The 25,587-nt window shown below is 52.3% G+C and overlaps 1 protein-coding gene across 1 annotated transcript in view; it reads left to right on the top strand.

Moving 5' to 3' along the window:
* Positions 1-25,587, top strand: part of PKD1 (polycystin 1, transient receptor potential channel interacting) — a 150,010-nt gene that overhangs the window by 58,766 nt on the left and 65,657 nt on the right. Inside the window, exons 2-7 of the mRNA XM_075899843.2 lie at positions 4,561-4,632; positions 6,638-6,709; positions 10,890-11,059; positions 15,032-15,700; positions 17,072-17,255; positions 22,192-22,406. Coding sequence (XP_075755958.2) covers positions 4,561-4,632; positions 6,638-6,709; positions 10,890-11,059; positions 15,032-15,700; positions 17,072-17,255; positions 22,192-22,406 — 1,382 coding nt within the window. The remainder of the gene's footprint in view (positions 1-4,560; positions 4,633-6,637; positions 6,710-10,889; positions 11,060-15,031; positions 15,701-17,071; positions 17,256-22,191; positions 22,407-25,587) is intronic.

The following is a 25,587-nucleotide window of genomic DNA, read 5'->3' as shown; positions in this document are numbered from 1 at the left end:
ATTATTGCAAGGAAATTAATTGCCCGCTGCGTGTGCGCCCCTTGCAGAAAGTACACAGAGCTTGCGGACGACTTGGCTTGCCGGCAAGCCCGGCCTTTCACTGAAGGTATGCCGTGTTTATGCACAGAGCTCCTTGCTAGCCTGGCTGTTTTCTCCCGCCGATTAGCCGGGGCCCGGTAGCAGTGTGTAGGTAGGTGGGGGCCAGGGGATAGCCAATGCTAGCAATGGTTCTGGCCAGCAGCCAAAGGGAAATCAACTCAATAGTCTAGGACTATTTTGGTGAAAGTGACTGAAGTGGCAGGCGGCCAGTCTCACGCTAACCAGCCTCACGTGGTTCCAGGAGACGGCTGAAACATTTCAGTGCGAGGGGCCCAGGAGTGGAGTGTGATCTGAATGCCTGTTAAAGGAACACCGTCAAGAAAACCAGCCCCTTTTTAAGAGCTATCCCCCATCCCTGTGTGACAGGGGGTTGGGGAAGGGGGGGTGCTTTCAGGCTCTACAACCAAATGGATTGAAAAGAAAAACCCCTGTGATTCACTTTCCACTGCTGCTGTTTTTTTGTTTTGGGGGTGTTGGATGAGGGGGAGAGCAGGTCATGCGGGCGGGCTTTGTTAGTAATTTACTCACTATTGGAGCTGGTCACATCCCGCAAAAAACCAAGGTGACACAGAACTTGAGTGGCAACGTTCACTCCTGTCCAGAGGGATTGTCACAAGACTGATAGGCTACTTAAGTCCCACTTAGTCCATAGAGCTGGCTGGCTGCACAAGGATGAATTTCTCCCTCCCTGTGTAATGGCAAGAATTGATGAATACACTCAAATAACAGCGGATGAGCTATGTCTTCCTAGCACCATTTTGTGTCTGTAGCCAGTTCCACATTTTCTCTGCTGCACTAGCTGAACACAGCTGAGCTTGGATTGCCCACATCTGTGTCTTATTGCAAGTATCATGTTGTTAGATGGGTTTTCTTAAAGCCCCACACCCTGGAGTCATGTGGTTCTGCTTTTATTTCAGAAGCTTTCAGCTCTCTTTGTTATGGAAGAAAGCGAGAACACTTGATCCCTAAATATTCAAAAGCCAGGAGGGAAATTAAACCAAAAATATATTTTTATAATGGCATCATCATTCAATTTTTGGAGGGGCCTGACTCCAAGATTTTGAAAGTTGGCAGTAGAAGGCTTCCAGCACCGAAGGGAAAAGATTTAAGTTTTATTTCCCTTTTTATAAACTTCATGAAGTTCTCTTTCTCCATCAGGCTTTGTAAAACTTTTTAGAAAGGACAGACAAAATTTATTCGGAAGTGATGCAAAAGCCTCCCATAACTATTTATCCTGGTACCCAATTAGAGTGTGATGCAGTCATTACAGGTAGCATGGGGAGGGAGGTCCGAAGCCGAGACCCAAGGAAGGTAGACTAGAGAAGTGAGACCGCACCTCCACGGGGAAGGGATTAAACCTGTCTTAATTGGAACAGCTGAGATCCAAATCCAAAGCGCGCTCTCTCTCTCTCTCTCTCTCTCTCTCTTTTTTTCCCCCCCCCTTGGGAGTAGGAGTCGTAAATAGTTTCGGAGGTAACTTTGATGTCTGGAAGTTAAACGTCTCCTACGCAGAGTGCAGCTCATGCATGTTTGTGAGAGTTTAGCAAAGGATGCTTCGTGTTCTGCTGTTATCTGGCTAGTCTGAGCAAAGAAAACACACACGGATCTGTCGGCTTCTATTTCTTACATTTAATTTCGCCACCTGCATGTTCCCATCAGTGGGGCTGTTGGAAATTTCATCTAAATATGCGATGAGCTTGGAAGAAAAATCTCCCTAAGACAGCCCCCCACATAAATACACCATCCCTGTTAGACATTCCCATCACTAATCTCCCCTACATCCCCCCCATTCCTTGTGGTACCAGGATAGTTTTCTGTCTGTTATTTGCAAGGACTGTAGACTTTTGGATGGTGAGTTTGCCTTGTGTGTTCGGCTAAAGAAATAGAGGCCAAATGTTGGTGTCGGATCTATGATCCATCTGGAGGATTAGATTTTGCCACGTGACATCAGAGATGAGGCAGTAGAGGGGAATGGCAAAGAATGTCCTAGGAAGAATTCAGGGTAGGAAAAAAAAAAGGCTCTGAATTTTATTCTTTAAGTGACACCTTTTGCAATGACGGAGAGCCGTTGAGTAGACCCAGTCCTATCAAGGAAGCACATGACAGCGTGACTCGATTGTGCCTACTCCCACCCCCTTTTCAACCTGATGGTATAGCTGGCTCAACAGTTGAACCACTTTGAGAACTGTTGTATTGACTATTAGGTAGCTATCTTGGTTATTGGTATTGTTTTTTATATATATATATATGTTAGAGTTTGTCTGTCTGTCTGTGAATCCATTTGTTCAAGAACTCCTCCTAAATGGTAAGAGCGAGGACCCCCAAATTTAGTAGGCAGCTTTCTCTTTTCCTAACTTTTAAAGCAAGGTCAGGGTTTGGTTGAGCCAGGACAACCGGAAGCCCTGGGAAAAGGACTGGTTTCCATAATATGCAAAGTGGGAGGGGCTGCTGTCCGCAATATGAGAGTGGCCACTAGGGGCACTGAGCTCACCGGGGCGAGCGCTATCCTGCAGTTAAGGTTGCCAGGTGTCGGGTTTTGAACCGGACAGACCAGTATTGGAGCTTTCTGTTCAGGAAGCACATTGAGAAAATATCAATGTCCGGTATTTTCTAAGTAAGATGTGATGTCGATTGTGATGTCATGTCAAGTGTGTCTGGGATTTTTGTTGAAACCATCGGCAACCCTACCTGCAGAGTGTCCACAGGGGGCAGCCACACCACCAAGGAAGGGGCGCTGCCATCTTGCCTGCCAGCACACTGAGTAACCCCTTCCACCCCCCACTCTTCCTCCTCCCCCACAGCCCTTGGCAGCAGCGCTGGAGAGGGGGAGAAAAAAGACCCCTGACAGCCGTGGGAGGGGCGGGGGGGAGAGTCCTCTGGAGGCCAGGACTGGGTTGAGGGGAGAGAAAAGGTCCATGCTAGATGGGTCCTCACACACAGAGCCCCTCCTCATCCCCCAACCCGCGCTCTTGCCCCCACTGCTCCCAACCGCCTGCATTCCCTCTCTCATCCCCAAAACCCTGCCCTGCACCCTGCACCCCGCCAGCCCCCTGCCCTGAAGGACCCGGGCAAGTCTGCTAGTATTTGTTTATTAAAGGGTCACAGTCAAGTATTTTAGGCTCCTAATTTAGGTTTGGGGGAAGGCCTTTGCGAATTATTTTAGCAAATAATTTAGCGAAGATTCTCTTCTTTTTTTACTTCACTTTTTTCTTGCTGGTGCTGTGTGAAGCCCGCTTCCCCAGGAGCTTTGGGCAAGGGCATAAGAAATTACCCTCACTGCGAACTGAAAAGGAAACAGGCTAGTTGATGTTTAATTTTAAAGGTCACTTAAGTAGGACAGTGAAACATAAAGAGCATCAATTGAACAGTGTAAATAGTGTGAAGTGAATTGGGTGGGAGAAATAATTTCAGTTTGAAGAAGTTGCCGGCTATTAGTAAGACAGTCAAAGGGTTTAAATTATTTCCCACTGCTCCTTTATATAGGCTACGTCTAGACTGCAAGCCTCTTTCGAAAGAAGCTTTTTCCAAAGATACTTTAGAAAAAGCCTCCTTTGAAAGAGAGCGTCTAGACGACAACCAGCACTTTCGAAAAAGCAAGCTGCTTTTTCGAAAGAGAGCACCCAGGCAGTCTGGATGCTCTTTTTCGAAAAAGCACAATTTGCATCACGTAGTGCCTTTTTTCAAAAGAGCACTTTCGAAAAAAAGATGTTATTCCTCATAAAACGAGGCTTTCCACAGTCAAAAAAACTGCCGCGTTCTTTCGATTTACTTTCGAAAGAATGCAGCAGCAATCTAGACGCAGGGCAAGTGTTTTTGAAAAGCCACTTTTTTCAAAAAAGCCCAGTAGTCTCAAAACACCCATAGAGTGCCATATGATCCCTGTATTTACTTAACAAAAATTAAAAAATGAAAATAAAAAAGAGTTACTCCCCTTCTTCTAACTCCTGCGGACATTAAAAAAGAAAAAATGATTTTTGTACTTAAAGGCATCGCTCCTATAATGAATTGCCAGGTTTTTGGCCTTGGTGCCACTACATGTAGGTGCCACAGAACGTTCTACGGATACCGTAGTAACTACGTTGTCAAAATTATTTCTGCCAGCAGTTGCTTTCCAAGGCGGGTTTTAGGCTTCAGCTGTAAACCAGTGCCTCACAATGAGTCCTCAAAGTGTCTTGTTTGTAATTATTTTACTTGAAAACTGGTCCGGGGGTATTTTTGTGCATAGTAATAGGCCTCATTCATATGGACGCCTCATGCAGACCTTGGGGCAGCGGATGCTTTCTGACTGGGGAAGGTGTTATTTTTGGCAGGGAGAACTGTTCCGTTTCAACACACCAAGAACGTGCTTTTTGTCCAGTGTGTGGATGAAGGTTGGAGAGCGTCTTTTCTAAGCCTCCCTGGTGGAAGCCAGACACACTGAATTTGCATGACAATAAAACTGCGCTTGTTCTCTCTCTCTAGGGACCTGTCCAATAACAAGATCACGGTTTTAGATGCTGAGGCTTTTGAACGCCTGACTTCCCTGCAAACGCTGTGAGTACACGCTGTCCCTTGGAGACGTGTTTGAACAAGTATCTAAAAATGCTCTTTCATGCCTGGCAAGCTACCCTTGTTCCATAACACTTAGCCCAACCTTCCTGGTCCTGCATCCCCTTTTGCCCAGGGCTCAGATGCACACAATGGCCTTTATTTACTGTTTGATGCAAGCCTGATTTATCCAGTGCAGAATATTTGCACCGTGCATTGAACTGCGTGAGCGACTGATGTGCTCCCTTGGCGTTCAGCCGGTTGGATACGTACAATTTGATTCCCCCCCCGGGACCATGTCAGGATGCTCAAGTGTTGCAAATAAGGGCCCAACATCAGACTAGCCCTGGGGATAGAGGCGTCTCGGTGCATTGGTAACGGGGTTTAGAACTCAGAGCCCAAATATCACAGAATTTCTGGCCATGGGGCTCCTCGTGCCCATAGGCTGTTCCGAAAAGCCCCGCTGCGTCCTTTTTCCAAGCTGTCCCATTGCACCGACGTCACTACGACTGCGTGGAGTGGGAGGCAGCCTTGGCTTGGGAGGGAGCCCCCCGGGGTGCGTGCTGTTCAGCCCAAAGTAACCCACAGTCGCTCTGAGCAGGTGGCTTTTCACTGAGGGTCGGGCTGGGGGATGCAAGCCCTGCCCCTTTTGCCTAGATCCCGCCCCCAGAATCACGGGGAAGGCGGGCGGGCACGGCCCCAGCACCCCCAGCCTCAGAGCAACACTCCGCCCCCAGTGCGCCTAGAGCAGGCGTTGTGGGGGCGAAGTGTGGGCGGGGCCAGGCTGGCGGTTTGAGACGGCAATGCCTCCCCCTGCCTATGATCCCGGCCGCCCCGGGGGAGGAGCTGGTGCCTCTCTGTGTAGTCCCTGCTGAAAGGTGGGTTACTCGAGGGCCGCCATCCCAGCAGAGCGAGCGGGATGGAGCGGTCCATGGAATCGGAGCCCCCCGTCGCCTCCAAGAGTGGGCATGGCCGAGATGAGCTGGTGAGGCCTCTGCCGAGCCTCTTCCGGGGGTGCAGAGAGGTGTCAGTCTGTTGGAAGCCGAGCCAGCAGTGTTCAGCCGCACAGACTCCACACAGGGAGCGAGACCCACCCCAATACGGAAACCGAGAGACTTTGTTAGGACCAAAGAGAGTCCTGGGTTGGCTTCGTGCGGCCTGTCTGCCTCAGTTTCCCCTCTTGCCCAGGGTCCCTCTACAAGCTCCTAGGCCTTCCTGGTACTTCAGTCAAAAGCCAAAAGAAGCCCCAGCTCACAGCACGGAGCCTCATCACGGAGAGTCCTTGGGCCCTTCTGCAAGCCTCACGCAGCTCTCCTCTTTGGACCGGCAGCTAGTAGCCCTTCACCTTTGCCTCAGACCCAGTTGGGGCTGGGGGAGGGGTCTCCTCTCTCCCTTTGCTTCACGGCCAAGCTCTCACTCCAACGCCACCCGTCCACATGCCGGTTTCCTGCAGGCTACTTCACGGCCGACGTGGGCAGCCCGTCTTCTGCCTTCACCGCAGCCCTGCCTCGGGCCTCTGCCCCCGCTTCTGAGGAAGCCTCATGCTCAGCTATAGCACACAGTGAGGAGGAGGGGACTCACGCTGCCCCCATCCATACCCCCACCCTGAGCTCTCTCCTCCTGGCATTGTTTGCCTCTTTTATAGCATTGGTCCCCCACTGAAGTCACGTGACCTGACTCACAGTCATGTGCTCCATCGATTGGCTGCCTCTCCCCGGACCTCAAAGAGGCCAGGTCCCTCGAACAGCTGCGCTGCCTAGGGCCTGTAAGGGACAGCACCTTTTTATTAGGACTTCTCGCCTGAGGGTCTGCCGGTCCCTAGAAGGTGGGAGAATCGAGTACTTGGCCGTTAGTGACTGTACCTTTGTATGTGGCGGGTCCTTTGAGATGAGAAGCCCTAGAGCAGCGCTCCCAGCTATCTAAAGCTCGGGGGTAGATTTTCACCCCCTCAGGATGGCAAAGCTATTCTTGTAACGATTAAACGTTTCTTTCCCTTTTCCCTGTCTTACAGAGATATAAGCCACAACATGATTTCTACGCTAGAAGATGGAATATTTGATAAATTATTTAATTTAAGTGACATGTAAGTTCTTGTTTCTTTAATCCTCAGCTCTGTGGGCATGGCACTTGTTTTCCCAGTTCCCGTCCCCTGGGTCCTGCGGCTTCTCCGCTCACTTCGGGTCTGTCTGTGCTCCAGAGGGGTGAGGGCAGCACAGGGAGAAATACTCCAGGTAGCTTGGGTCTAGCTCAGTGGTGGTTCCGTGTGCAGCCCACGAGACATTTTGGTTGCTGTTGCTCACACACCCGGTTGCCTGATTCTGCCGGGTTTCATCTACGTAGGTTTTTTTTCTACCGGTGTTACGCACTTAAAGCCAGGGCACGTGAACTGAGGAGCTTGCTGATTAGGGATGGGAAATCCTGTTTAATTAGTTAACTAGTTAAATGTTAAGTTTAACTGGTTATCGGATTAAACGGGGGCAGGCGAAGGGAGCCGAGGCTGGGGTGGAGCGGCCTGCTTGTCACAGGCAGGCGTTGCTCCAGCCTGGTTGCTTCTGGCCCCATGTCAGGGAGATTAACATTGCTGATTGTACACAACACTGTGTGTACATCTAGACGGCTTTCCTCTTCCGAAAGAGGAAATGCAAATGAAGCACTGATTAGCATATTCTTGTGCTTCATTTGTATATCCTCTTCTGACCCTTTTTGCGGAAGAGGTTTTTTCACCAAAAAACGCAGCCTAGATGCAGCTTCTTCGTTGAAAAGATCTCCCTTTTTCAAAAGAACCCGTATTCCTCAAAAAATGAGGTTTACAGGTTTTCGAAAAAAGGTTTTTTTGTGAAAAAGCCGCGTCTAGACTGCGTTTTTTTGGAGAAAAAAACTCTTCCACGAAAAGGGTTGGAAGAGGATATGCAAATGAAGTGCGGGAATATGCTAATCAGCTCTTCATTTGCATTTCTTCTTTCGGAAGAGGAAAGGAGTCTAGACAAGCCCTGTGAGAGCCGGGCGCTCCCTCTGCATCCCATCAAAGTGCTGCTATGAGTCAATCGACACCCCCTGCAAATTCTAGCTACGCAAGCACAGTGAGCAAAACTGCCCTGTCCCAGGAGGCCGGCTTGGTTACGACGTCTTGCAGCCCACTGGGATAAGGGCCATTCATGCAGCCCACTCACTAGTCTAGGTCGCCCCTCGCTGCTCAAAATAGCTCCAGTAGCGAGAGCAGTGAAGATACAGTGGCATGGGCTAGATCCGTGGGGTCCACTCAGTCCTATAGCGAACTAGCCACCCTCAGCCGGCCAGGTAGCCACATGTGGCTAGCATGTTGGACGCCATGGGGCTAGCTGCTTGCCTAGATATCGGGGTCCTTGGGTGGGGGTGATATACCCCGTGCTGTGGGGGCAGCATTGCTCTTCTTCAAGGTAGCTAGTCCCTGTGTCTATGCACGCTGCTGCAGCAGGGGAGATGTGCCCTGAGGCTATGTCTACACTGCCGTGTCTGAGAAGCTGAACTGACGTGCTGCCCTGGAACTCCCCCATGTGGATGCAAAGGGGCTGACGAAGAAGTTCCTGGTTCACATGAATGCGGCTGTGTGTTGATGCCAACTCGGAACCTGTTAGTCTGCACCTGCAGCGGCCATGTTGGGGAGTTAAAAGGCAGCACTTGGGTGGGCAGGGCTGTTCTCACCCCACTAGTCCCCTGGGGCAGTGTAGACAAAGCCCTCGGCGAGTTTGCAACAGCACAAGTTTCTTAGTTGCGTCAGCATGTGACTTGGGGAAAAGCAAAATCGCTGGGAGCGGCATCGCTACATCCTACTGCGGGTAGGGAGGCACTGACCTGGAACTCAGCAAACTGCCATTTGGGCGCCTGAGTCAGTTTTTGAAATCGTTTTCCCCAGAGGAATAAAGCGGTTTATGTACAGCCCCGACGATTGAAACCGACGACAAGAGTAGAACTTGCCTTTTCCCATTGCAAAGGGAAGGACTATGCAAATCAGAGGACTATGCAAATCAGAGGACTATGCAAATCAGCAAGACTCCCGTTCAATGCTGCATTTTCATGCCTACAGAGCATTAGGACCATTTTTGACAGTAATAATAATACAGGTTGAACCTCTCTAGTCCGGCACTCCGGTCCGGCAACATCCGTGGTCCGGCAGGATTTGTGTTAGCCGGGTGTCCACTTAGCATGAACATCAAGTTTCCTACAAAATTTATTGACAAGCCACCCGTCCTAGCTCCCATTGCTCTGGGCTGTTCGTTAGCTCTAATTGGCCCCTTCTAAGAGCCCAGCAAGCAGTGAAGTTGTTAAACGGTTCTAAATCCTGCTGGAAAGGGATAACAAGTGGAGTTCCTCAAGGGTCTGTTTTGGGACCCGTACTGTTCAATATCTTCATCAATGATGTAGATATTGGGATAGAGAGTACGCTTATTAAGTTTGCAGATGATACCAAACTGGGTGGGGTTGCAACTTCTTTGGAGGATAGGGACATAATTCAAAATGACCTTAGCAAGTTAGAGAAATGGTCAGAGGTAAACAGGATGAGGTTTAATAAGGAGAAATGCAAAGTGCTCCACTTAGGAAGGAACAATCAGTTCCATACATACAAGATGGGAAGCGACTGTCTAGGAAGGAGCATGGCGGAAAGGGATCTAGGGGTCATAGTGGACCACAAGTTGAATATGAGCCAACAGTGTGATGCTGTTGCAAAAAAAGCAAATATGATTCTAGGTTGTATCAACAGGTGTGTTGTAAGCAAAACTCGTGAAGTCATTCTGCCGCTCTACTCTGCACTAGTTAGGCCTCAGCTGGAGTACTGTGTCCAGTTCTGGGCGCCACATTTCAAGAAAGATGTGGAGAAATTGGAAAGGGTACAGAGAAGAGCGACAAGAATGATTAAAGGTTTAGAGAACATGACCTATGAAGCCAGGCTTCATGAACTGGGCTTGTTTAGTTTGGAAAAAAGAAGATTAAGGGGGGACATGATAGCGGTTTTCAAATATCTAAAAGGGTGTCACAAGGAGGAAGGAGAAAATTTGTTCCTCTTGGTTTCTGAGGACAGGACAAGGAGTAATGGGCTTAAAGTGCAGCAGGGGAGGTTTAGATTGGACATTAGGAAAAAATTCCTAACTGTCAGGGTGGTCAAATATTGGAATAAATTGCCAAGGGAGGTGGTGGAATCTCCCTCTCTGGAGATATTTAAGAACAGGTTAGATAGACATCTGTCAGGGATGGTGTAGACGGAGCTTGATCCTGCCTTGAGGGCGGGGGGCTGGACTCGATGACCTCTCGAGGTCCCTTCCAGTCCTATTATTCTATGATTCTATGATTCTATGAAATGCTGCTAAACAATATTTCCCTCTCGTGGTTTGGCACCAGTCTGGTGCGAGCTACAGATTCAACCTGTGTTATCGAGTACAGCCCTGCAGTGGGCCTGCGACTCAGAGCCCTGCAGGAGACACAGTCGTAATAGCGGGAGTGGGTGGGCGATGGCTTAAAGGACAGCACACGCAGGGCTCTGCTACCTAGCACCTACCTAGCTGTAACCCACACTAGAAGCACGTGGGTCTTTGTCGTCTTTCGGTGGCAGGTCCGCAGATTGACAGGCTGTACATTTGCTACAGGTACCAGCCAGGAGATTTAATTCTTTAGTGCCAGCGATAGAGGCTGGTGCTTTTAATACAAGAAAACTGGGTTTGCACCCGGCTGGCAGCCCAGTTCCCGTGGGTTATGCAGCCCTCTTCCCGCCTCTGTCCCCTCTGCAGCGGAACGCCAGAGGTTGTAATTGTGGCCAAACACAAGGGCACTCGCTGTTTCCATCTTTTCAGTAAGCCCCCCCCCGTGACAAACCCCCACTGCGTTTGCATTTCTTTTGTGACCGATCAGTGTTATTCTCTTAGAAGTGGTTTAATGACACTGTAAAAAATCTCTCTGAGCGACAGAGGTTACTGTTGCAACCAACTGATGTGCCATGGCAGGCTATTTTGAATACAGGATTACAGCTGTAATTTGCTTCTAATTGCAACAATTATTTGCAGAGTGAGAAAAAGGGGCTTGCAGTACTCGCCTAATTCTAGTCTTTAGAAAAATCACGTTAATTATTGCTTGATTCTCTATTCATTAACTCCCCCAGGGAGTCTTTATGGGGCGTTTCCTTGGAATGGTGCAGATGGGCACAGGGGGATTTTGACAATGGTGTAATTAACACTTATCTCGTGGTTCCCGTTGTCAAGTTAATACATAAACTTTCTCTGCTCTGTCTGTTCTAGAAACTTAAGCCTGAATCCATTTCTTTGTGACTGCAAACTTTCCTGGCTCCCTCGCTGGGTGGAAGAGAGAAAAGTGAACGTGATCCGGCCGTGGGATACGAAATGCGCCCAGCCTCCGGAACTGGCCAGTCTTCCTCTTTTCAATGTTTCCTTCCCCAATGGGACGTGTGGTAAGGAAGGGGGGTGGGCTCTGTTTTATGGGGAAGATAGGATGTCATGGAACCATTGAGACCAAAGAAGCTGGTATTGCTCTAAGGGCTGTTCATGCTTCCATCCCTCGAGTCATCACAGCTAGTGTTCCATGTAGCCCACACACTAGCGGGGGCGTCAGACTCATCTGATGGCTCCCTGGTGAATCTCAGGCAAGGTCCTGGTGGACTGGAATCCATGGCAGTAACGGGGCTCCTCTGTTGTCAGCAGAGAGGCTAAGAACTGATGGGCCAGGGGAAGGAAGCTGCTGTCTTTTCACCTCTAGAGAAAGTTCCTCCAAGCTAGGGAGAGGCATGTTGGTGGGGCAGTGAGGGGGAATGTTGAGCTCCGGATGCCCATGCCACACCCATGGTATGGACAAAGGGAGGGCCTCATTCTCCTGGCAGCCAGTGGCTCTCACCAGCGCTACATTTGCCTAAATATGCCCTGAGTTTCACCTTGATTTTTATCTCCACTTCTCTGCCCAGACCAGAGATCAGTGCCTGCAGGGCTGGTGACTTCAGTAAGTGAGTCCCCATTCACTGAGAACAGGGCGGAGACCAGCAAATTCATTCCCCACTATAGCAACCACGAGGCCCCTAGTTCAGCAGAGATGTGGGGAAATTGGAGAGGGCCCAGAGAAGAGCAACAAAAATGATGAAAGGTCTAGAGAACATGAGCTATGAGGGGAGACTGAAAGAACTGGGCTTGTTCAGTTTAGAAGAGAAGACGGAGAGGGGACAGGATAGCAGCTTTCAAGTATCTAAAAGGATGTCACAGGGAGGAGGGAGAAAAATTGTTCTCCTTGGTCTCTGAGAATAGGACAAGTAGCAATGGGCTTAAATTGTAGCAAGAGTGGTTTAGGTTGGACATTAGGAAAAACTTTCTACCTGTCAGGGTGGTTAAACACTGGAATAAATTGCTTAGGGGGGTTGTGGAATCTCCATCACCGCAGATATTTAAGAGCAGGTTGGACAGACACCTGTCAGGGGTGATCAGACGGTGCTTAGTCCTCCCATGAGGGCCGGGGACTGGACTTGATGACCTCTCGAGGTCCCTTCCAGTTCTAGAGTTCTATGAATCTTCAATTCTGTGATTCTTCTGGAGAAATTGGAGAGGGTCCAGAGAAGAGCAACAAGAATGATGAAAGGTCTAGAGAACATGACCTATGAAGGAAGGCTGAAAGAACTGGGTTTGTTTAGTTTAGAAAAGGGAAGATTGGGGGGGACATAATAGCAGTCTTCAGGGATCTAAAAGGATGTCATAAGGAGAAGGGAGAAAACTTGTTCATCTTGGCCTCTGATGATAGGACAAGAAGCAATGGGCTTAAACTGCAGCAATGGAGGTTTAGGTTGGACATTAGGAAAAAGTTCCTAATGTCAGGGTGGTCAAACACTGGAATAAATTGCCCAGAGAGGTTGTGGAATCCCCATCTCTGGAGATATTTAAGAGTAGGTTAGATAAATGTCTATCAGGGATGGTCTAGACCCGTGGTCACCAACAGGTCCATCACGATCGACTGGTCGATCGCGAGGCGTCCTGTCCGCCCTGCTCCCATTTCCCTCCCACCACCAAGAAGCCCCACTACCTACCTCAAGTGAAAATGGAGGTAGTGTCAGCTTCCCAGGGATGGACAGACGTCCCGCAGGTTAGCGCCACTTCCGGTGATTCCGGAAGTGCGCTAGCTGCTCTGCCGGGTGTACTGCGGGAGGGAGCATCGGCTCCCTGCACCTCACAGGAGGGGTGAGTCAGCCCCGGGGGAGGCGTGCGTGGGGGGTGCTTCCCTGCGCGGAGGTGGGGGTTGGCCCTGGGGCAGGCACGCGCTGGTTTCCCTCGGGGGGGGAATCCTGGGAGGAGGGAGATGCAAGGGACTCTGCCTTCACTGGCACCCGCTCCCCAGCTACAGAACTCTGTCCCCACTCCCCTGTCCCCAGCCACAGAATTCTGTCCTTATTCCCATCCCCACTCCCCGAACTCTGTCTCCACTGGCACCCTGTCCCCAGCTGCAGAACCCTGTCCTCTGCCCTCCCAGCACCCTGTTCCCTCTCCTCTGCCCCCAGCCGCAGAACTCTGCCCCCACAAAATGTATAATTCTAAATGCTTCATTTTCGATGTAAATAGCATGAATAAAAAACAGACCATTTATTTCATAACTATAAACACCTGATTTTCATTTTATACATCGCATAATTTAAAAATAAACTTTATCAGAGTGTGTAAGTAAGGGCTGGGGATAGCAAGTGATGGACAGGAGGAGAATAGAGAGGGCGGGGCTTCAAGGAAGGGGCGGGGCGGTAGATCTTCACCTGCTCTGAGATTTAAAAAGTGATCTTAGGTGTAGAAAGGTTGGAGACCACTGGTCTAGACGGTGCTTGGTCCTGCCATGAGTGCAGGGGACTGGACTCGATGGCCTCTTGAGGTCCCTTCCAGTCCTAGTGTTCTATGATTCTGGACAATAGACTTGCCTGTAAGGTGTCCCAAAGGAGAAGAGGAAGACCACGGCCTACATCTTGGTTCCTCGGGCGCAGCGGCACTTCCTACCAGAAGGATAAGGCTGGTCCGTGTGGGAGGCAGAGCTCGGTCAGGGGCAAGGACTGGCAGGCACTGAGATCCTGGGGTGGAGCAGAGGCACTTGTAGAGAATAGAATGGGCCCGGGAAACACCTTTGTTGTCTGCAGCGTAGGTGCAGCCAAGTTGGTCTCAGCAGACTCCAGACACAAGGTGAGCGAGGTCATATCCAAACTCACTGTGGCTAGGACGCTGGTGTCTCTCGCCCACAGAAGTTGGTCCGATAAAATCGAGTCGCTCACCTGGCTTGTCTCTCCTTGGGAGACACCAGCAGGTATTAACGGCGGTCACTGATCGTGTGGGGTTGTCACTGGGCTGGCGTTTTTAATGAAAGGGACTTTCCAAGCCTCTACAGTCACCACAAGGGGCTTTCCTTCTGGCATTTCTGAATAGGTAGCATGGCTCAAGGCTTGTTGGGGCAGGCAGCGGGGGATCGTTATGGGAAACGGACACAAGGACCGCACCGCTGAGATGTTTTGGGAGATGTTGTAGCAACAGTGAGACGCAGACCAGTAAACAGGCCTCAGCTGCGTGGGCAGAACTCGACATGAAGCAAAGAAATCCCAGCTGGGCTGAGGCCGTGTACGCTGCAAAATCAGCATGTGTTTGTGGCAGAGGGGGGAAAAACCCACCCGTCCTAGGAGGCAGGTCGAGAGTGGGAGAACATACGCGAATGATTTATTGCCCTCGGAATGGAACCTGCTGCATGTGTCTGTGTGTGGAGCATGCACCGTAGGAGTCCGAGTGTGTGCCAGTGGGCATGCACCTCCGTGTGGCGGGGCTTGGGCGTGGGTTTATTGCTCAGAGACCAGGGAAGTTAAGTGAACGACCCCAGGCCTTGCAGAGGATCACTGGCAGAGCCAGGAAGAGAACCCCTCTACCGTGTGCTCACGTCTAAGCAGAATAGTGATAGAAATGTAGCCGTGTTAGTCTGGGGTAGCTGAAGCAAAATGCAGGACAATGTAGCACTTTAAAGACTAACAAGATGGTTTATTAGATGATGAGCTTTCGTGGGCCAGACCCACTTCCTCAGATCAAATAGTGGAAGAAAATAGTCACAGCCATATATACCAAAGGGTTGTGACTATTTTCTTCCACTATTTGATCTGAGGAAGTGGGTCTGGCCCACGAAAGCTCATCACCTAATAAACCATCTTGTTAGTCTTTAAAGTGCTACATTGTCCTGCATTTTGTCTAAGCAGAGAGAGTCTTTCTCCTTCTCAGTCAGGGGCCATGTCAGTGAGAGGTTTGGTTTGGGGGTTTTTGTGCAGCCCCGACTGAGTTTTGTGCAGGCCAGCGGCCCCCGACCCCGGAAAGGTTCCCCACCCGTGTGACGGCCTGGCGTGGTTGGTTTGCAGCCCGTTTCTCTGTTGTGTCCCCTCCAGGAGCGCCGTACATCGCCTGCGTGACCGACAACAACACCGGGGCAGCCGATTCCGTCATCCTCTTCACGTCCATTCCTTCCGCAAACCTCAGCGAGGAGGCCTGCAGCGCCCTCTGCTACGCGGACGCCCAGGAGTACGGCAGCCTCGGCGCCCAGGCGCAGTGTCTGTGCGGCGTTGCCGTGGAACCCAATTCTTCCTCCGGCTGTTTGCCCTTTTGCACCGAGGGCTCTGCTGGCCAGGCCTGCGGCGGCCCTTCCCTTCTCCGCTCGTTCTTCCCGGCCCGGCTGCAGGCCTCTCTCACGGGCCCTCCCCGCCCTCACCACCGTCACCACGCAGCGGCCTTCCATGTCAGTGCTCCAGACACGGTCAGCACCGTCCAGTGGGACTTCGGGGACCACACGGGGCTTCGCAACACCACCGAAAAGGCCGTGCTCCACCAGTATGCCTCGCCCGGGCGCTACAACGTCACCGTCACCCTCTTTGTGGGCGCCCGGGTCGCCGCCGTGCACACCGAAGTCGAGGTGGTGGCTCCCCCTGAGCTGATAGACCTGCAGTGTCCTGCCATGGTGCGGACGAATGAAAGCCTCGACCTACGGATCAGGAATAGGGGCGGCATCGGCCTCCCCGCCGTGTATCGTATCGTGGCCGAGAACGACGGGCTGGGCAAAGGTGAGTCGATGAGGCTGATGAGGGGCTGAGGTTGGGTTGGGCTGGGTGGTGAGACGAACGACACTGAGAATTGGTTCCCCCAAAACTTGCTTCCTTTCGAGGCCCTGCAAGCACCTGGAGCGAAGGGCCCGATTGCCCGCTGCCGTGCCTCTGGTGCGTGAATCCACCACTGGAGTACAATGTTCTGGCAGGATTTTGCACCGGTGCAAGGCGTGCACCAGGCACTGGTGAACCAGACCTGCTCTGTGCAGACAGGCCGGGCAGTCTTAGTACTCAGGGTTTCTTCCATCGCACGGTGCCTGGCTAGGGCCTCTGGTCAGTCTCACTAGAAGTGCCCCCTTGTGTGGCCATGCCCACCTGGCCTTTTTCTTTATATCAGTGCTTCCCTCCTCCCCCGCCTCTGCCTTATTCATGCCCTGGATGATAGGGCAACCTCCACCCTCTGCAGCCCGTTCGTGGGGTGAGAACTCAGGCCGCACGGCAGCACGTGCACACGGCCCTGCTGCTGGAGCTAAGGGAGTCAGACGGGGTCACAAATTCCTGGCCCGCAGGCCGGTCCTGGCTGGAGTGATCATGCTGGGCTGGGGGTGCTGTCAGTTACCCTCCCCCAAGACCTGCCCCTTCCACCATCAGCCCGCCCGGCTGTCTGTTACCCTCCCCCAAGCCCCGCCCCTTCCCACCATCACCCCACCTGGCTGTCTGTTACCCTCCCCAACCCCCACCATCACCCCACCCGGCTGTCTGTTACCCTCCCCCAAGCCCTGCCCCTTCCCACCATCACCCCGCCCTCTCCCCCACATGACACCCCAAGCATGCAGCTTTGGGGATCACCGGGGGCCTGGTGGTGGCCGCAGTCACGACCCTGCCCTTTCACCATGGGGAAGTGGAGTGCAATGACACAAGTGTGCCCTGCCCAACCCGCTCTGCTTCCCCCGTGGCTCCTGCCGCTGCAGGGAGGGCAGCGGGGGGGGGTGCAGAACCAGCTTCCCCTGGTGATTCCCAAACGTGCGTGCTCAGGGGACGAGGCCCCATGGGGGGCAGAGGGCGGGGCGATGATGGGAGAGGGCGGGGCTTGGGGTCCAGCAATGAACAAGCCCCCCTCCAGCCCGCCGGGCGTCCCAGGCCGGATTGCACAATTGCTCCGTCCGGGGACTGGCCCGCAGGCTGGAGGCTGGCGACCCCTGCAGGACACAAAGGGCCGGTGCTCCTCGTGGGTTCCGTGTCCTCTCTCCAGGCAGCCCCGAGAGGCAGACGTGATCACAGCCGCTGAGCTGGTGCCTCGCACTGGCCCGGTGGGGGTCTCCCGGGTGAGCCACCTTCCCCCCCGGGTCTGCCGACGGGGGGTCACGCTCTGGGTTGTTTCTCGTGCAGTGGTTCACCCAATGTGCCCACCGGATGGCCTGGTCTTCCCTGGCAACCGTCACTGCTACCGGCTGGTGGTGGAGAAGGCCCCGTGGCTGGAGGCCCAACAGCACTGCCAGGACCGTGGCGACGGAGCGCTGGCTTCTGTGAGCAGTCCTGAGATTCAGCGCTTCTTGGTCGCTCATATCATCAGGTGAGCGAGGGCGGCAGCGGCTGGGATTTGCCCTGGGCAGGGCCCTCGCCTTTCTCACAGTCTGGGGGCATCTGTGCTCTGCAGGGATCGGCGGCAGACGCAGGAAGGGGGGTTACCAGCCACGCGGTGACTTTACCTGTTGGCCGGGCATAGCGGGCTCTGCTCATTAGCTCCCGGGGAAGAGACAGTCCAGGAGAAGCGATGCAATATGGCGGGGATGTGGCAACCATTCGCTGCAACCCAGCCTCCCAGGGCATGTGCGCTTGTTATAGGACATAGCCGCGTCAGGGTCACTGCATCCAGTGAGGACATTCTCTGGTCCCTGCGCATGTATGTCTGGTACAGATGCTAGATGACCTTTATTTTAGTAGCTGTGTAGCTGTAAAAAGTTTGATCGATTACACAGTTACTAAAATTTCCCTTGGGGGCAGCCAGTGCGCGCTGAGCTCCCGGCCCCACTCCTGGGGGACCCCTGCCACCCCACGCTGCTGCCCCTGTATCAGAGGCAGCAGTGCAGGGTGTCAGGCGGGAGCCAGTCCATATGGGGAGCTTCAGACAGCCCCCTATTCTCCACGCTGCTGCCTCTGATACAGAGGCAGCAGCATGGGGGAAGCTGGTGCTTGTGAGGAAATGGTTTATAAATTTGCTCTCCCCCCACCCCAAGCACTGGCTCCTGCCTGCCCCCCCATGCTGCTGTCCCTGTGGGGAGGAGAAGAGCAGGCTGTTCTGGCAGGAACCAGCACACATGGGGAGCCTAGCTTAAAAGCCAGCTCCCCACAGATACCAGCTCCCGCCTCCCCCCTCCCAACTTCCTGCCTCTGATATAGTCCAGGCTTATCGGTTACTCATTTAAACGACAAAACGCTAACATCCCTAACGCCTGGGTGAAGGCAGAAGGTAGTGGAATGAGCACAGCCATGCTCCAGCATCCCTGGCTGCGACCCAGGAGTGGCGACTGAATTTGTTAGGAATTCAGTCCTGCTAGAGAAGCATTTTATTCCAGGTTTGTGTGGGCGGATTGTATGAAAGAGACCTTGGAAGGTCCAGACCCTAGCTGCTCTCTGGCGGTCATTTGAGTGAGGGGCAAAGTGTACCCTGTGAATCATCAGGTGATCCCTCTCCCGTCGCCCATTCCCAACCTCTGACAAACAGAGGCTAGGGACACCATTCATACTTATCCTGCCTAATAGCCACTGATGGACCTAACCTCCATGAATCTATCTAGCTCTTTTTTGAACCCTATTAAAGTCCTGGTCTTCACACCATCCTCTGGCAAGGAGTTCCACAGGTCGACCATGCATTGCATGAAGAAAAACTTCCTTTTGTTTATTTTAAACCTGCTACCTATTCATTTCATTTGGTGATCCCTAGTTCTTATGTTATGGGAACAAGTAAATCACTTTTCCTTATTCACTTTCTCAACACCTGTCGTGATTTTATAGACCTTGATCATATCATTGCTTAGTCTCCTCTTTTCTAAGATGAAAAGTCCCAATGTTTTGAATCTCTCTTCATATGGCAGCCATTCCAAACCCCTTATCGTTTTTGTTGCCCTTTTCTGAACTTTTCCTAATGCCAAGATCTCTGTTTTGAGATGAGGTGACCACACCTGTACGCAGTATTCAAGATGTGGGCGTACCGTGGATTTATAGCGTCAATAAGATATTCTGTCTTATTCTCTATCCCTTTTTAAATGACTCCTAACATTCTGTTTGCTTTTTTGACTGCCGCTGCACACTGAGTGGAAATTTTCAAAGAACAATCCACACTGACTCCAAAATCTCTTTCTCAAGTGGTTGTAGCTAAATTAGTCCCCATCATTTTGTACGTATAGTTGGGATGATTTTTTCCAATGTGCATTACTTGGCATTTATCAACATTAAATTTCACTTGCCGTGTTCTTGCCCAATGTCTTAGTTTGGTGAGATCCTTTTGAAGCTCTTCACAGTCTGCTTTGGTCTTAACTATCTTGAGCAGTTTAGTGTCATCTGCAAATACTGCCACCGCACTGTTTCCCCCTTTCTCCAGACCACGTACGAAATGGTCCAAAGTGCTGTTGGGGTCGTGGCGCCCGGCAACACGAGGCAGGCGGGATAGGAAGGGGACAGGTGGTGCTGGGGAGCCTGCCGCTCTCAGCTGAGTCTCGCGCAGCCGTCCCGTCCCGTGGTGTCAACCTCCGCGTGAGACCCCGATCCTGTGTCACCCGGGGCAGCCCGCTTTCCCGTGTGTGGGGCTCGGAAGGCTTCTCTTCCACCTCCCAGCCCGCACGTTCCAAACAGGAAGCAGGGAACGTGTCCACCTGCGATGAAATCCACCCCTCCAGTGCCCTTCCTGCAACCAGCCGTCTTAAAGGGGAAGCGCTCAGAGCTTTCCGAGGGGCTGACAGCTCTCATCAGCCCATACAGATGCAGATGTTGGCAGCGGCTCCTTCATAAACACGTCCCAGAAAGCACACGAGATTGGAGCAGCTGCATGTGATGTAGCCTTTGAACAGGCCTGCTCTGGGCCCAGCGGCCTTTCTCCCCAACTTGTTTTCTTGTCTTGCTCTCGTCACGTTGGGATTGATCCCGAGATTACAAACATGTGCTGCCCAGCAAGGCCAAGTGAAAAGAGCCCATCACGGCCGGTCGCCCGGTCTGTCTCGAGTTGCGTGCGGGGCTTTGGATGGACTGCCGTGGCGATGAAGTCATGACACTCAGGAAAGAGCGAGCCGGCCAAGCTGTTTTCCAGCTGCTGCTGCTCATTGGTCTCCGCTCCAGCTCCCTCATTCTCTTTATTTATTTATTAATCCGCTCAGATAAACATGAATGAGATGGTTCCAGGATGCGTTTTCCCTGGCGATAAAAGACAAATGAAATATAAGCCACGGGGTTATTTTGGAACGCGCGACTTCCAGGGTTTCTGGTGGGAAAATGACAGAAGCAAAAATCTGTTTCCCATTAGCGGACACAGCCGTTTACGGTCACTCTCTTCTCTTCCTCTCTCCCATCATTGGATGATCTTTCCCAGAACCAGAGCCCTGCACGCCAGTTCCCCCAACACCTAGAACCAGCAGGGGACGAAGCATTCTCCCCTTCCAAAACGCCAGAACTTTTCCTCTCCCAAGACAGACACGTTGTTAGTTCTCAGATCCTACTGCTGTAATAAGGAAGGCGCAATCCAGCTCCTACTTCAAATTTACTCCAATGCCCCCTTCTTTAGAGGTACGGAAACCACTAGTCAAGCAGGAGACAAGGGAAGGATCTAGCCAATCTTTGGGGCGGTGGGTTGGATGACTTGCAGTTAGATCATAGCTGGACTTAGAAGAGGGAAAAACTCTATTGGGTTTGACTGATGACAGCAAAAAGGCTGGTCCTTAGCCCACTCTCCTGAATCCCTTCCAGAGAGTTCAGGAACAAAGCACAGCCGTTCTTCAGTTTTAATCCGATTTGCGGTAAAAACGACTGATTCACAGAACAAGTATTTTTCTCGCCGTTTTTCGGTGTGACCTCGTTAATCGTGTCAGCCAGTGGAGACTTGGTGGTGGAGAGACACCAGTTGTCTCTGCCGGCCACTCTTTGCGACACAGCGGCACGACCGCACGGGCTGCTCGGATTTCGAAAGTGAAGCGGTGAGGGGCGCAGTTGGAAGGGACCCCTCCCAGAAGCAGCCAGGCAGTGCAGGGGAGGGTGGAGAAGCGGTGCTTTGTGCTAGTATGAAACAAAGGCCTGCGCATGAGAGCCGCATCTTTGGGGTGAGGTGTCAAGCGGAAATTCCTACTGCCCACGACCAGTTGAGCTCCCGCAGGATTTTCTGCAACAGCCAACGCTGGTGCTTAGTCAAAATGCCATGTGGGGAAGTTATGTACCATTGACCTAAAATGACCCTGGAAGTTTCCATTGCATGTGACCTTCTTCTTCGCTTCCATGTCCTAAATGGATTTGCTGTAGGGCTGAGAAGATTGAACCGGTGAGCCTTGCTCTCAGCTGGCGAGCTTTTCTGTTTCAGGTCAACCGGTGCGGGGGGACCACTCCAGCCGGACGAGAGCCACTCCCCCTCTTCCCCCCCTTCCATCGGTTAGCCAGTGAAACGCTATGACGCTATATTCTGTAGTGTCGAGGTGCCCCGCTCCTGTACCAGGATGTATCTCAGGATGGCGTGACTGTAGCTTCCCTTAATGAGACGCTCCCATAGGTGAAATGCAGGGGTGCTGAAAGACAGAGACAGCACGCACAGCGAATGGAAATTCGGCTTTCTCGGCAGCCCACCTGGCCAGGAGAGCCCAAGTGCTATTGTAACCCCCTATACCTAGTGTGGTTACTGAGCAATGTGAGTGGTACCTAGACCACAGCAACAGCTACCATCAAGAGACCTCTGCAGCATGGGCTGGGGCCAGCTGGCTTTTAGCTCAGAGGGTAGAGGCTCCTATACTCAGCTCTAGAGGTCCCGGGTTCAAATCCACCTGGTGGCAGTTACACATTCCTCAGGAGGTTCTGAGTGCAGAACTTCAGATGTGGTCCCAGCTTTGTTAAGGCAGATTCAGGTAGCACACCTGTCACCATGACTGTTAGCCAGGGTGGGCAGGGTTGGTGTCTCTAGCCTGGGAATGGGCGATCACTTGATTCCCTCTGGGACACCGGCATTGCTAGATGTTCACCGTGGTGTCTGCACGCCTGGTGAGGCATGAACAAAATGCCTTTCTGAGAATGGCTTTCACAGGGGAGCAGCTCACCATACGGTTTGCTCCTTAGGAAACTGTCTGTCAAGAGTCAGGGCGTTTGGGGGAGAATGGGTCTCCCAATCACTGGGTAATTAAAAGGGCGCATCGACCACAGATGGCGGTGGTGGGGGGGGGGTGCTGATTTTCATTGAGAAGCTGGGGTGGAATCTGTCCCAGCTCCTCCTAACACTTGTCAATTCCTGAAATGTGCTGGCGTCCTTGTGCATTGTTTTGAAGGGGCCTGGACGTCTGGATCGGATTCAATGATTTTGCAAGCGCTGGAGCTCAGCAGAAGGACGAAGGATTTAATTTGGAGAGCTGTCAGAACTGGCTGCCGGGAGAGCCCCATCCATCCAACGCCGACCACTGTGTCCGGATGGGCCCGACAGGCCAGTGCAACACGGACCTGTGCATGGCCAAGCACAGCTACGTCTGCGAGTACAATCTGACAGGTGGGCTCTCCTGCGGCCCAGCTCTCTGCAGGCCTCCTGCGCCTGCGTGTCGGCAGGAGGGGGATGGGTTGAGCATCAGTTACTGGCATGTCAGTCCAAAGGGAGTTGGACATTTCAGGGTCTCATACAAACGTTCCGGACACAAAAGCATGTGCTGTAGGGTCACTTGAAGGAAGGTAGAATGGGTCAAATGTCCTGTTTTATAGCCACCTACGATATTTGAGCGTGCATTAGTTTGGAAGCACAGAAAAGGACTCGGGGATGACAGAGGATGTGAGTCAACAGGGCGCCCTTGTAGCCAAGAAGGCTAATGGCATATTAGGGTGCATTAGGAGGAGCATTGCCAGCAGATCCAGAGAAGTGATTATTCCCCTTTATTCAGCACTGGGGAGACCACCTCTGGAGTATTGCGTCCAATTCTGGGCTCCTCGATACAGAAAGGATGTGGACACATTGGAGAAAGTCCAGCTGAGGGCAATGAAAATGATTCGGGGACTGGAGCACATGACCTGTGAGGAGAGACTGAGGGATTTGGGCTTATTTAGTCTGCAGAAGAGACGCGTGAGGGGGGATTTGAGAGCAGCCTTCAACTTCCTGAAGGGAGGTTCCAAAGAGGCTGGCGAGAGGCTGTTCTCAGTGGTGGCAGATGGCAGAACACGAGGAGCAATGGGCTCAACTTGCAGTGGGGGAGGTCTAGGTTGGAGATTAGGAAAAACGATTTCCCTAGGCGGGTGGGGAAGCGCTGGAATGGGTTCCTGAGGGAGGGGGTGGAATCTCCATCCCTAGAGGTTTTAAGTCCTGGCTGATTGAGTTGGGTCGGTCCTGCCTTAGGCAGGGGGCCAGACTCAATGACTCCTGAGGTCTCTGCCAGTCCTAGAATTCTATGGTTCTATATCAGGCTTGAGTGCACAGGCCTGATTGGTGTGCAGAGTCTGTCTGTCTCTCTGTCCTCTAATTATCTGGGCCCCGTCCCTGTCCAGCCTCTTCCCGACTTACGAACTGGTTATGGACCAAGCAATTGGTCGTAACTCGGTTGTTCGTCAGTCGCACCCCACAGAGTTACACGTGACTGCGCTGTTTGTAAGCGCGGATCGCGTTCGTAACTTGGGGTCCGCCATTTACGACAGCTTCGGTCGTAACTGCGAACGGTCGTAAGTCGCCCGTTCGCAACTCGGGGACCGGCAGTATTATTTTAGCCACACTTGTGCAGAGTTTACCAGCTCACTTCAGGTTGCCCTCGTGAGCAGGACACCCCATTGATTTGACATTCAGACCCCTGACTAGCAGCCCTAGGAGAATAGCCATAAACTGGTCTTTCTGTGGTGGGTTGAGAGGCAGGATTCTGGCATGTGGCCAGCTTGCCAGCCCTACCCAAATGTCTCAAAGGTTCTCTAACCCCACCCAGGCACTGCGTCATCACCAGGGACGTGGCCTCGTATTCATAATAAGATGTAGGAGAAAAGTTTTGGGGAAAAACCCGTGCTCAGGTTTAAGTACACAGCTACATCAGGTTTAAGTGTAACAGCCTGCACCCTGCTATTGCTGGGAAGTCAGGGAAGAAGACAGACCAAAATGTGGCTACACCATGTTCTTGTTCATTATTAGTTTTTTTGCTGTGTTCGCTGCTTGTGCAGCACCCCAGTTGTCTGAGCCTGGAAGGGGGGTGCATTTTACACAGGCATTTGGTATTTTGTTATTGGATATTACGTCAGTTCCCTCCTTCCCTCCCCCTCTGCCGCAGTGTCCCTTTTCAGTTTGCACATTCAGGGTATGTCTAGACTACATGCCTCTGCCAGCAGAGCCTTGTAAATTAGACTACCCGACATAGTCAATGAAGAGAGGATTTAAGTATCCCTCGCTTCATTAAAATAAAAATGGCCGCTGCGTTGTGCCAGCTCAGCTGATCGTCGGCACAGCACGGCAGTCGAGACGCGGATCGGTCGGCAAGGGAAGCCTTTGCCGACCGATCCCTTATGCCTCCTGAAACAAGGTTTACAGGATCGGTCGGCAAAGGCTTTCCTTGCCAACCGATCCGCGTCTTGACTGCTGTGCTGTGCTGACGATCAGCTGAGCCGGCACAACATGGCGGCCATTTTTATTTTAATGAAGCGGGGGATATTTAAATCCCCGCTTCATTGACTATGTCAGGTAGTCTCATTTACATGCCTCTGCCTGCAGAGGCATGTAGTCTAGACATACCCTCAGGGCACGTCTATGCTGCAATAAGAAAACCACGGCAGCAATCGCACACCCCGGGCCAACAGGTTTGGGCTCACGAGGGTTCAGGCTGCAGCCCGAGCTTGGAGCTCCTCCTGCCATAAAGGTTTACCGAGCCTCAGCCTGAACCCAAAGGTCTGCACTGCTAGATTGAGCCCCGCGGCCGGAGCCAGTTCACTCTGAGAGTTGGTGCTGTGGGGATGGAAGTGCGGTGCCCTGAGGGGTTAAGCTGAGTAAGGAGAAGAGGTGGAAGTTAAGTCAAGGTTGGCTACTCTCTTAAGTCAGCTTTGACCAGCTATATCATAGCTGGGTTGCGTCCGGCCCGTGGGCTGCGTCCGGCCCACCTAACAATTTGATCCTGCCTATGGGTGGCATGTGGTCACTTACTATTCATATCCTGCTGTTCATGCCACCGAATTTCCAGGCGGTGACTCAGGCAGCAGGCCCCTATTTAAAGGGCTTGCCATTCCCGATCGTGGGGCTGCCCCGGCAGCGGCCAGGCAATGCGATAGCAGCAGGGCGGCTCTGGCAGCAGGACGTAAATTGTAAGCGGACAGAAGCAGATCGAATCGTTCGGCTCCATCCCGCGGGCCGGGTCCTGCCCAGCCTCGCGATAGCTGGCGATGTAATTTCATTAAGAAGAAATGTGCGGCCCCTGACCGCTTACCAAAATCTGTGGTGTGCCTCCCCCCCCCGCAGCGAAAATTATTGCCCACCCCCGAGCTAAGCTACATTGAGGCCGACAAGGTGCTAAGTGGTATCTGTGCTAGGCAAAAGGCAGGGTTGGCTAACCTCTGCTTCCTTTCCGGATCTGGACCTGTGCTAGCAAAGAGGTCCCTCTGCCCCATCCCTGACAGCAGGACGTGTGTAGTCCAGCCTGGGATGGGAGGGAATGCCGAGACACACAGGGCTGCCTCCTCCGAGCTCCCCAGGATTTCTAAGGGCCGTTTGGGCTCCTGTTTTT

This window comes from Pelodiscus sinensis, chromosome 15 (genome assembly GCF_052426305.1).
Source record: "Pelodiscus sinensis isolate ZL-2025 chromosome 15, ASM5242630v1, whole genome shotgun sequence".
Taxonomy (NCBI): domain Eukaryota; kingdom Metazoa; phylum Chordata; order Testudines; family Trionychidae; genus Pelodiscus; species Pelodiscus sinensis.
This window is presented reverse-complemented; position numbering and strand designations above follow the sequence as displayed.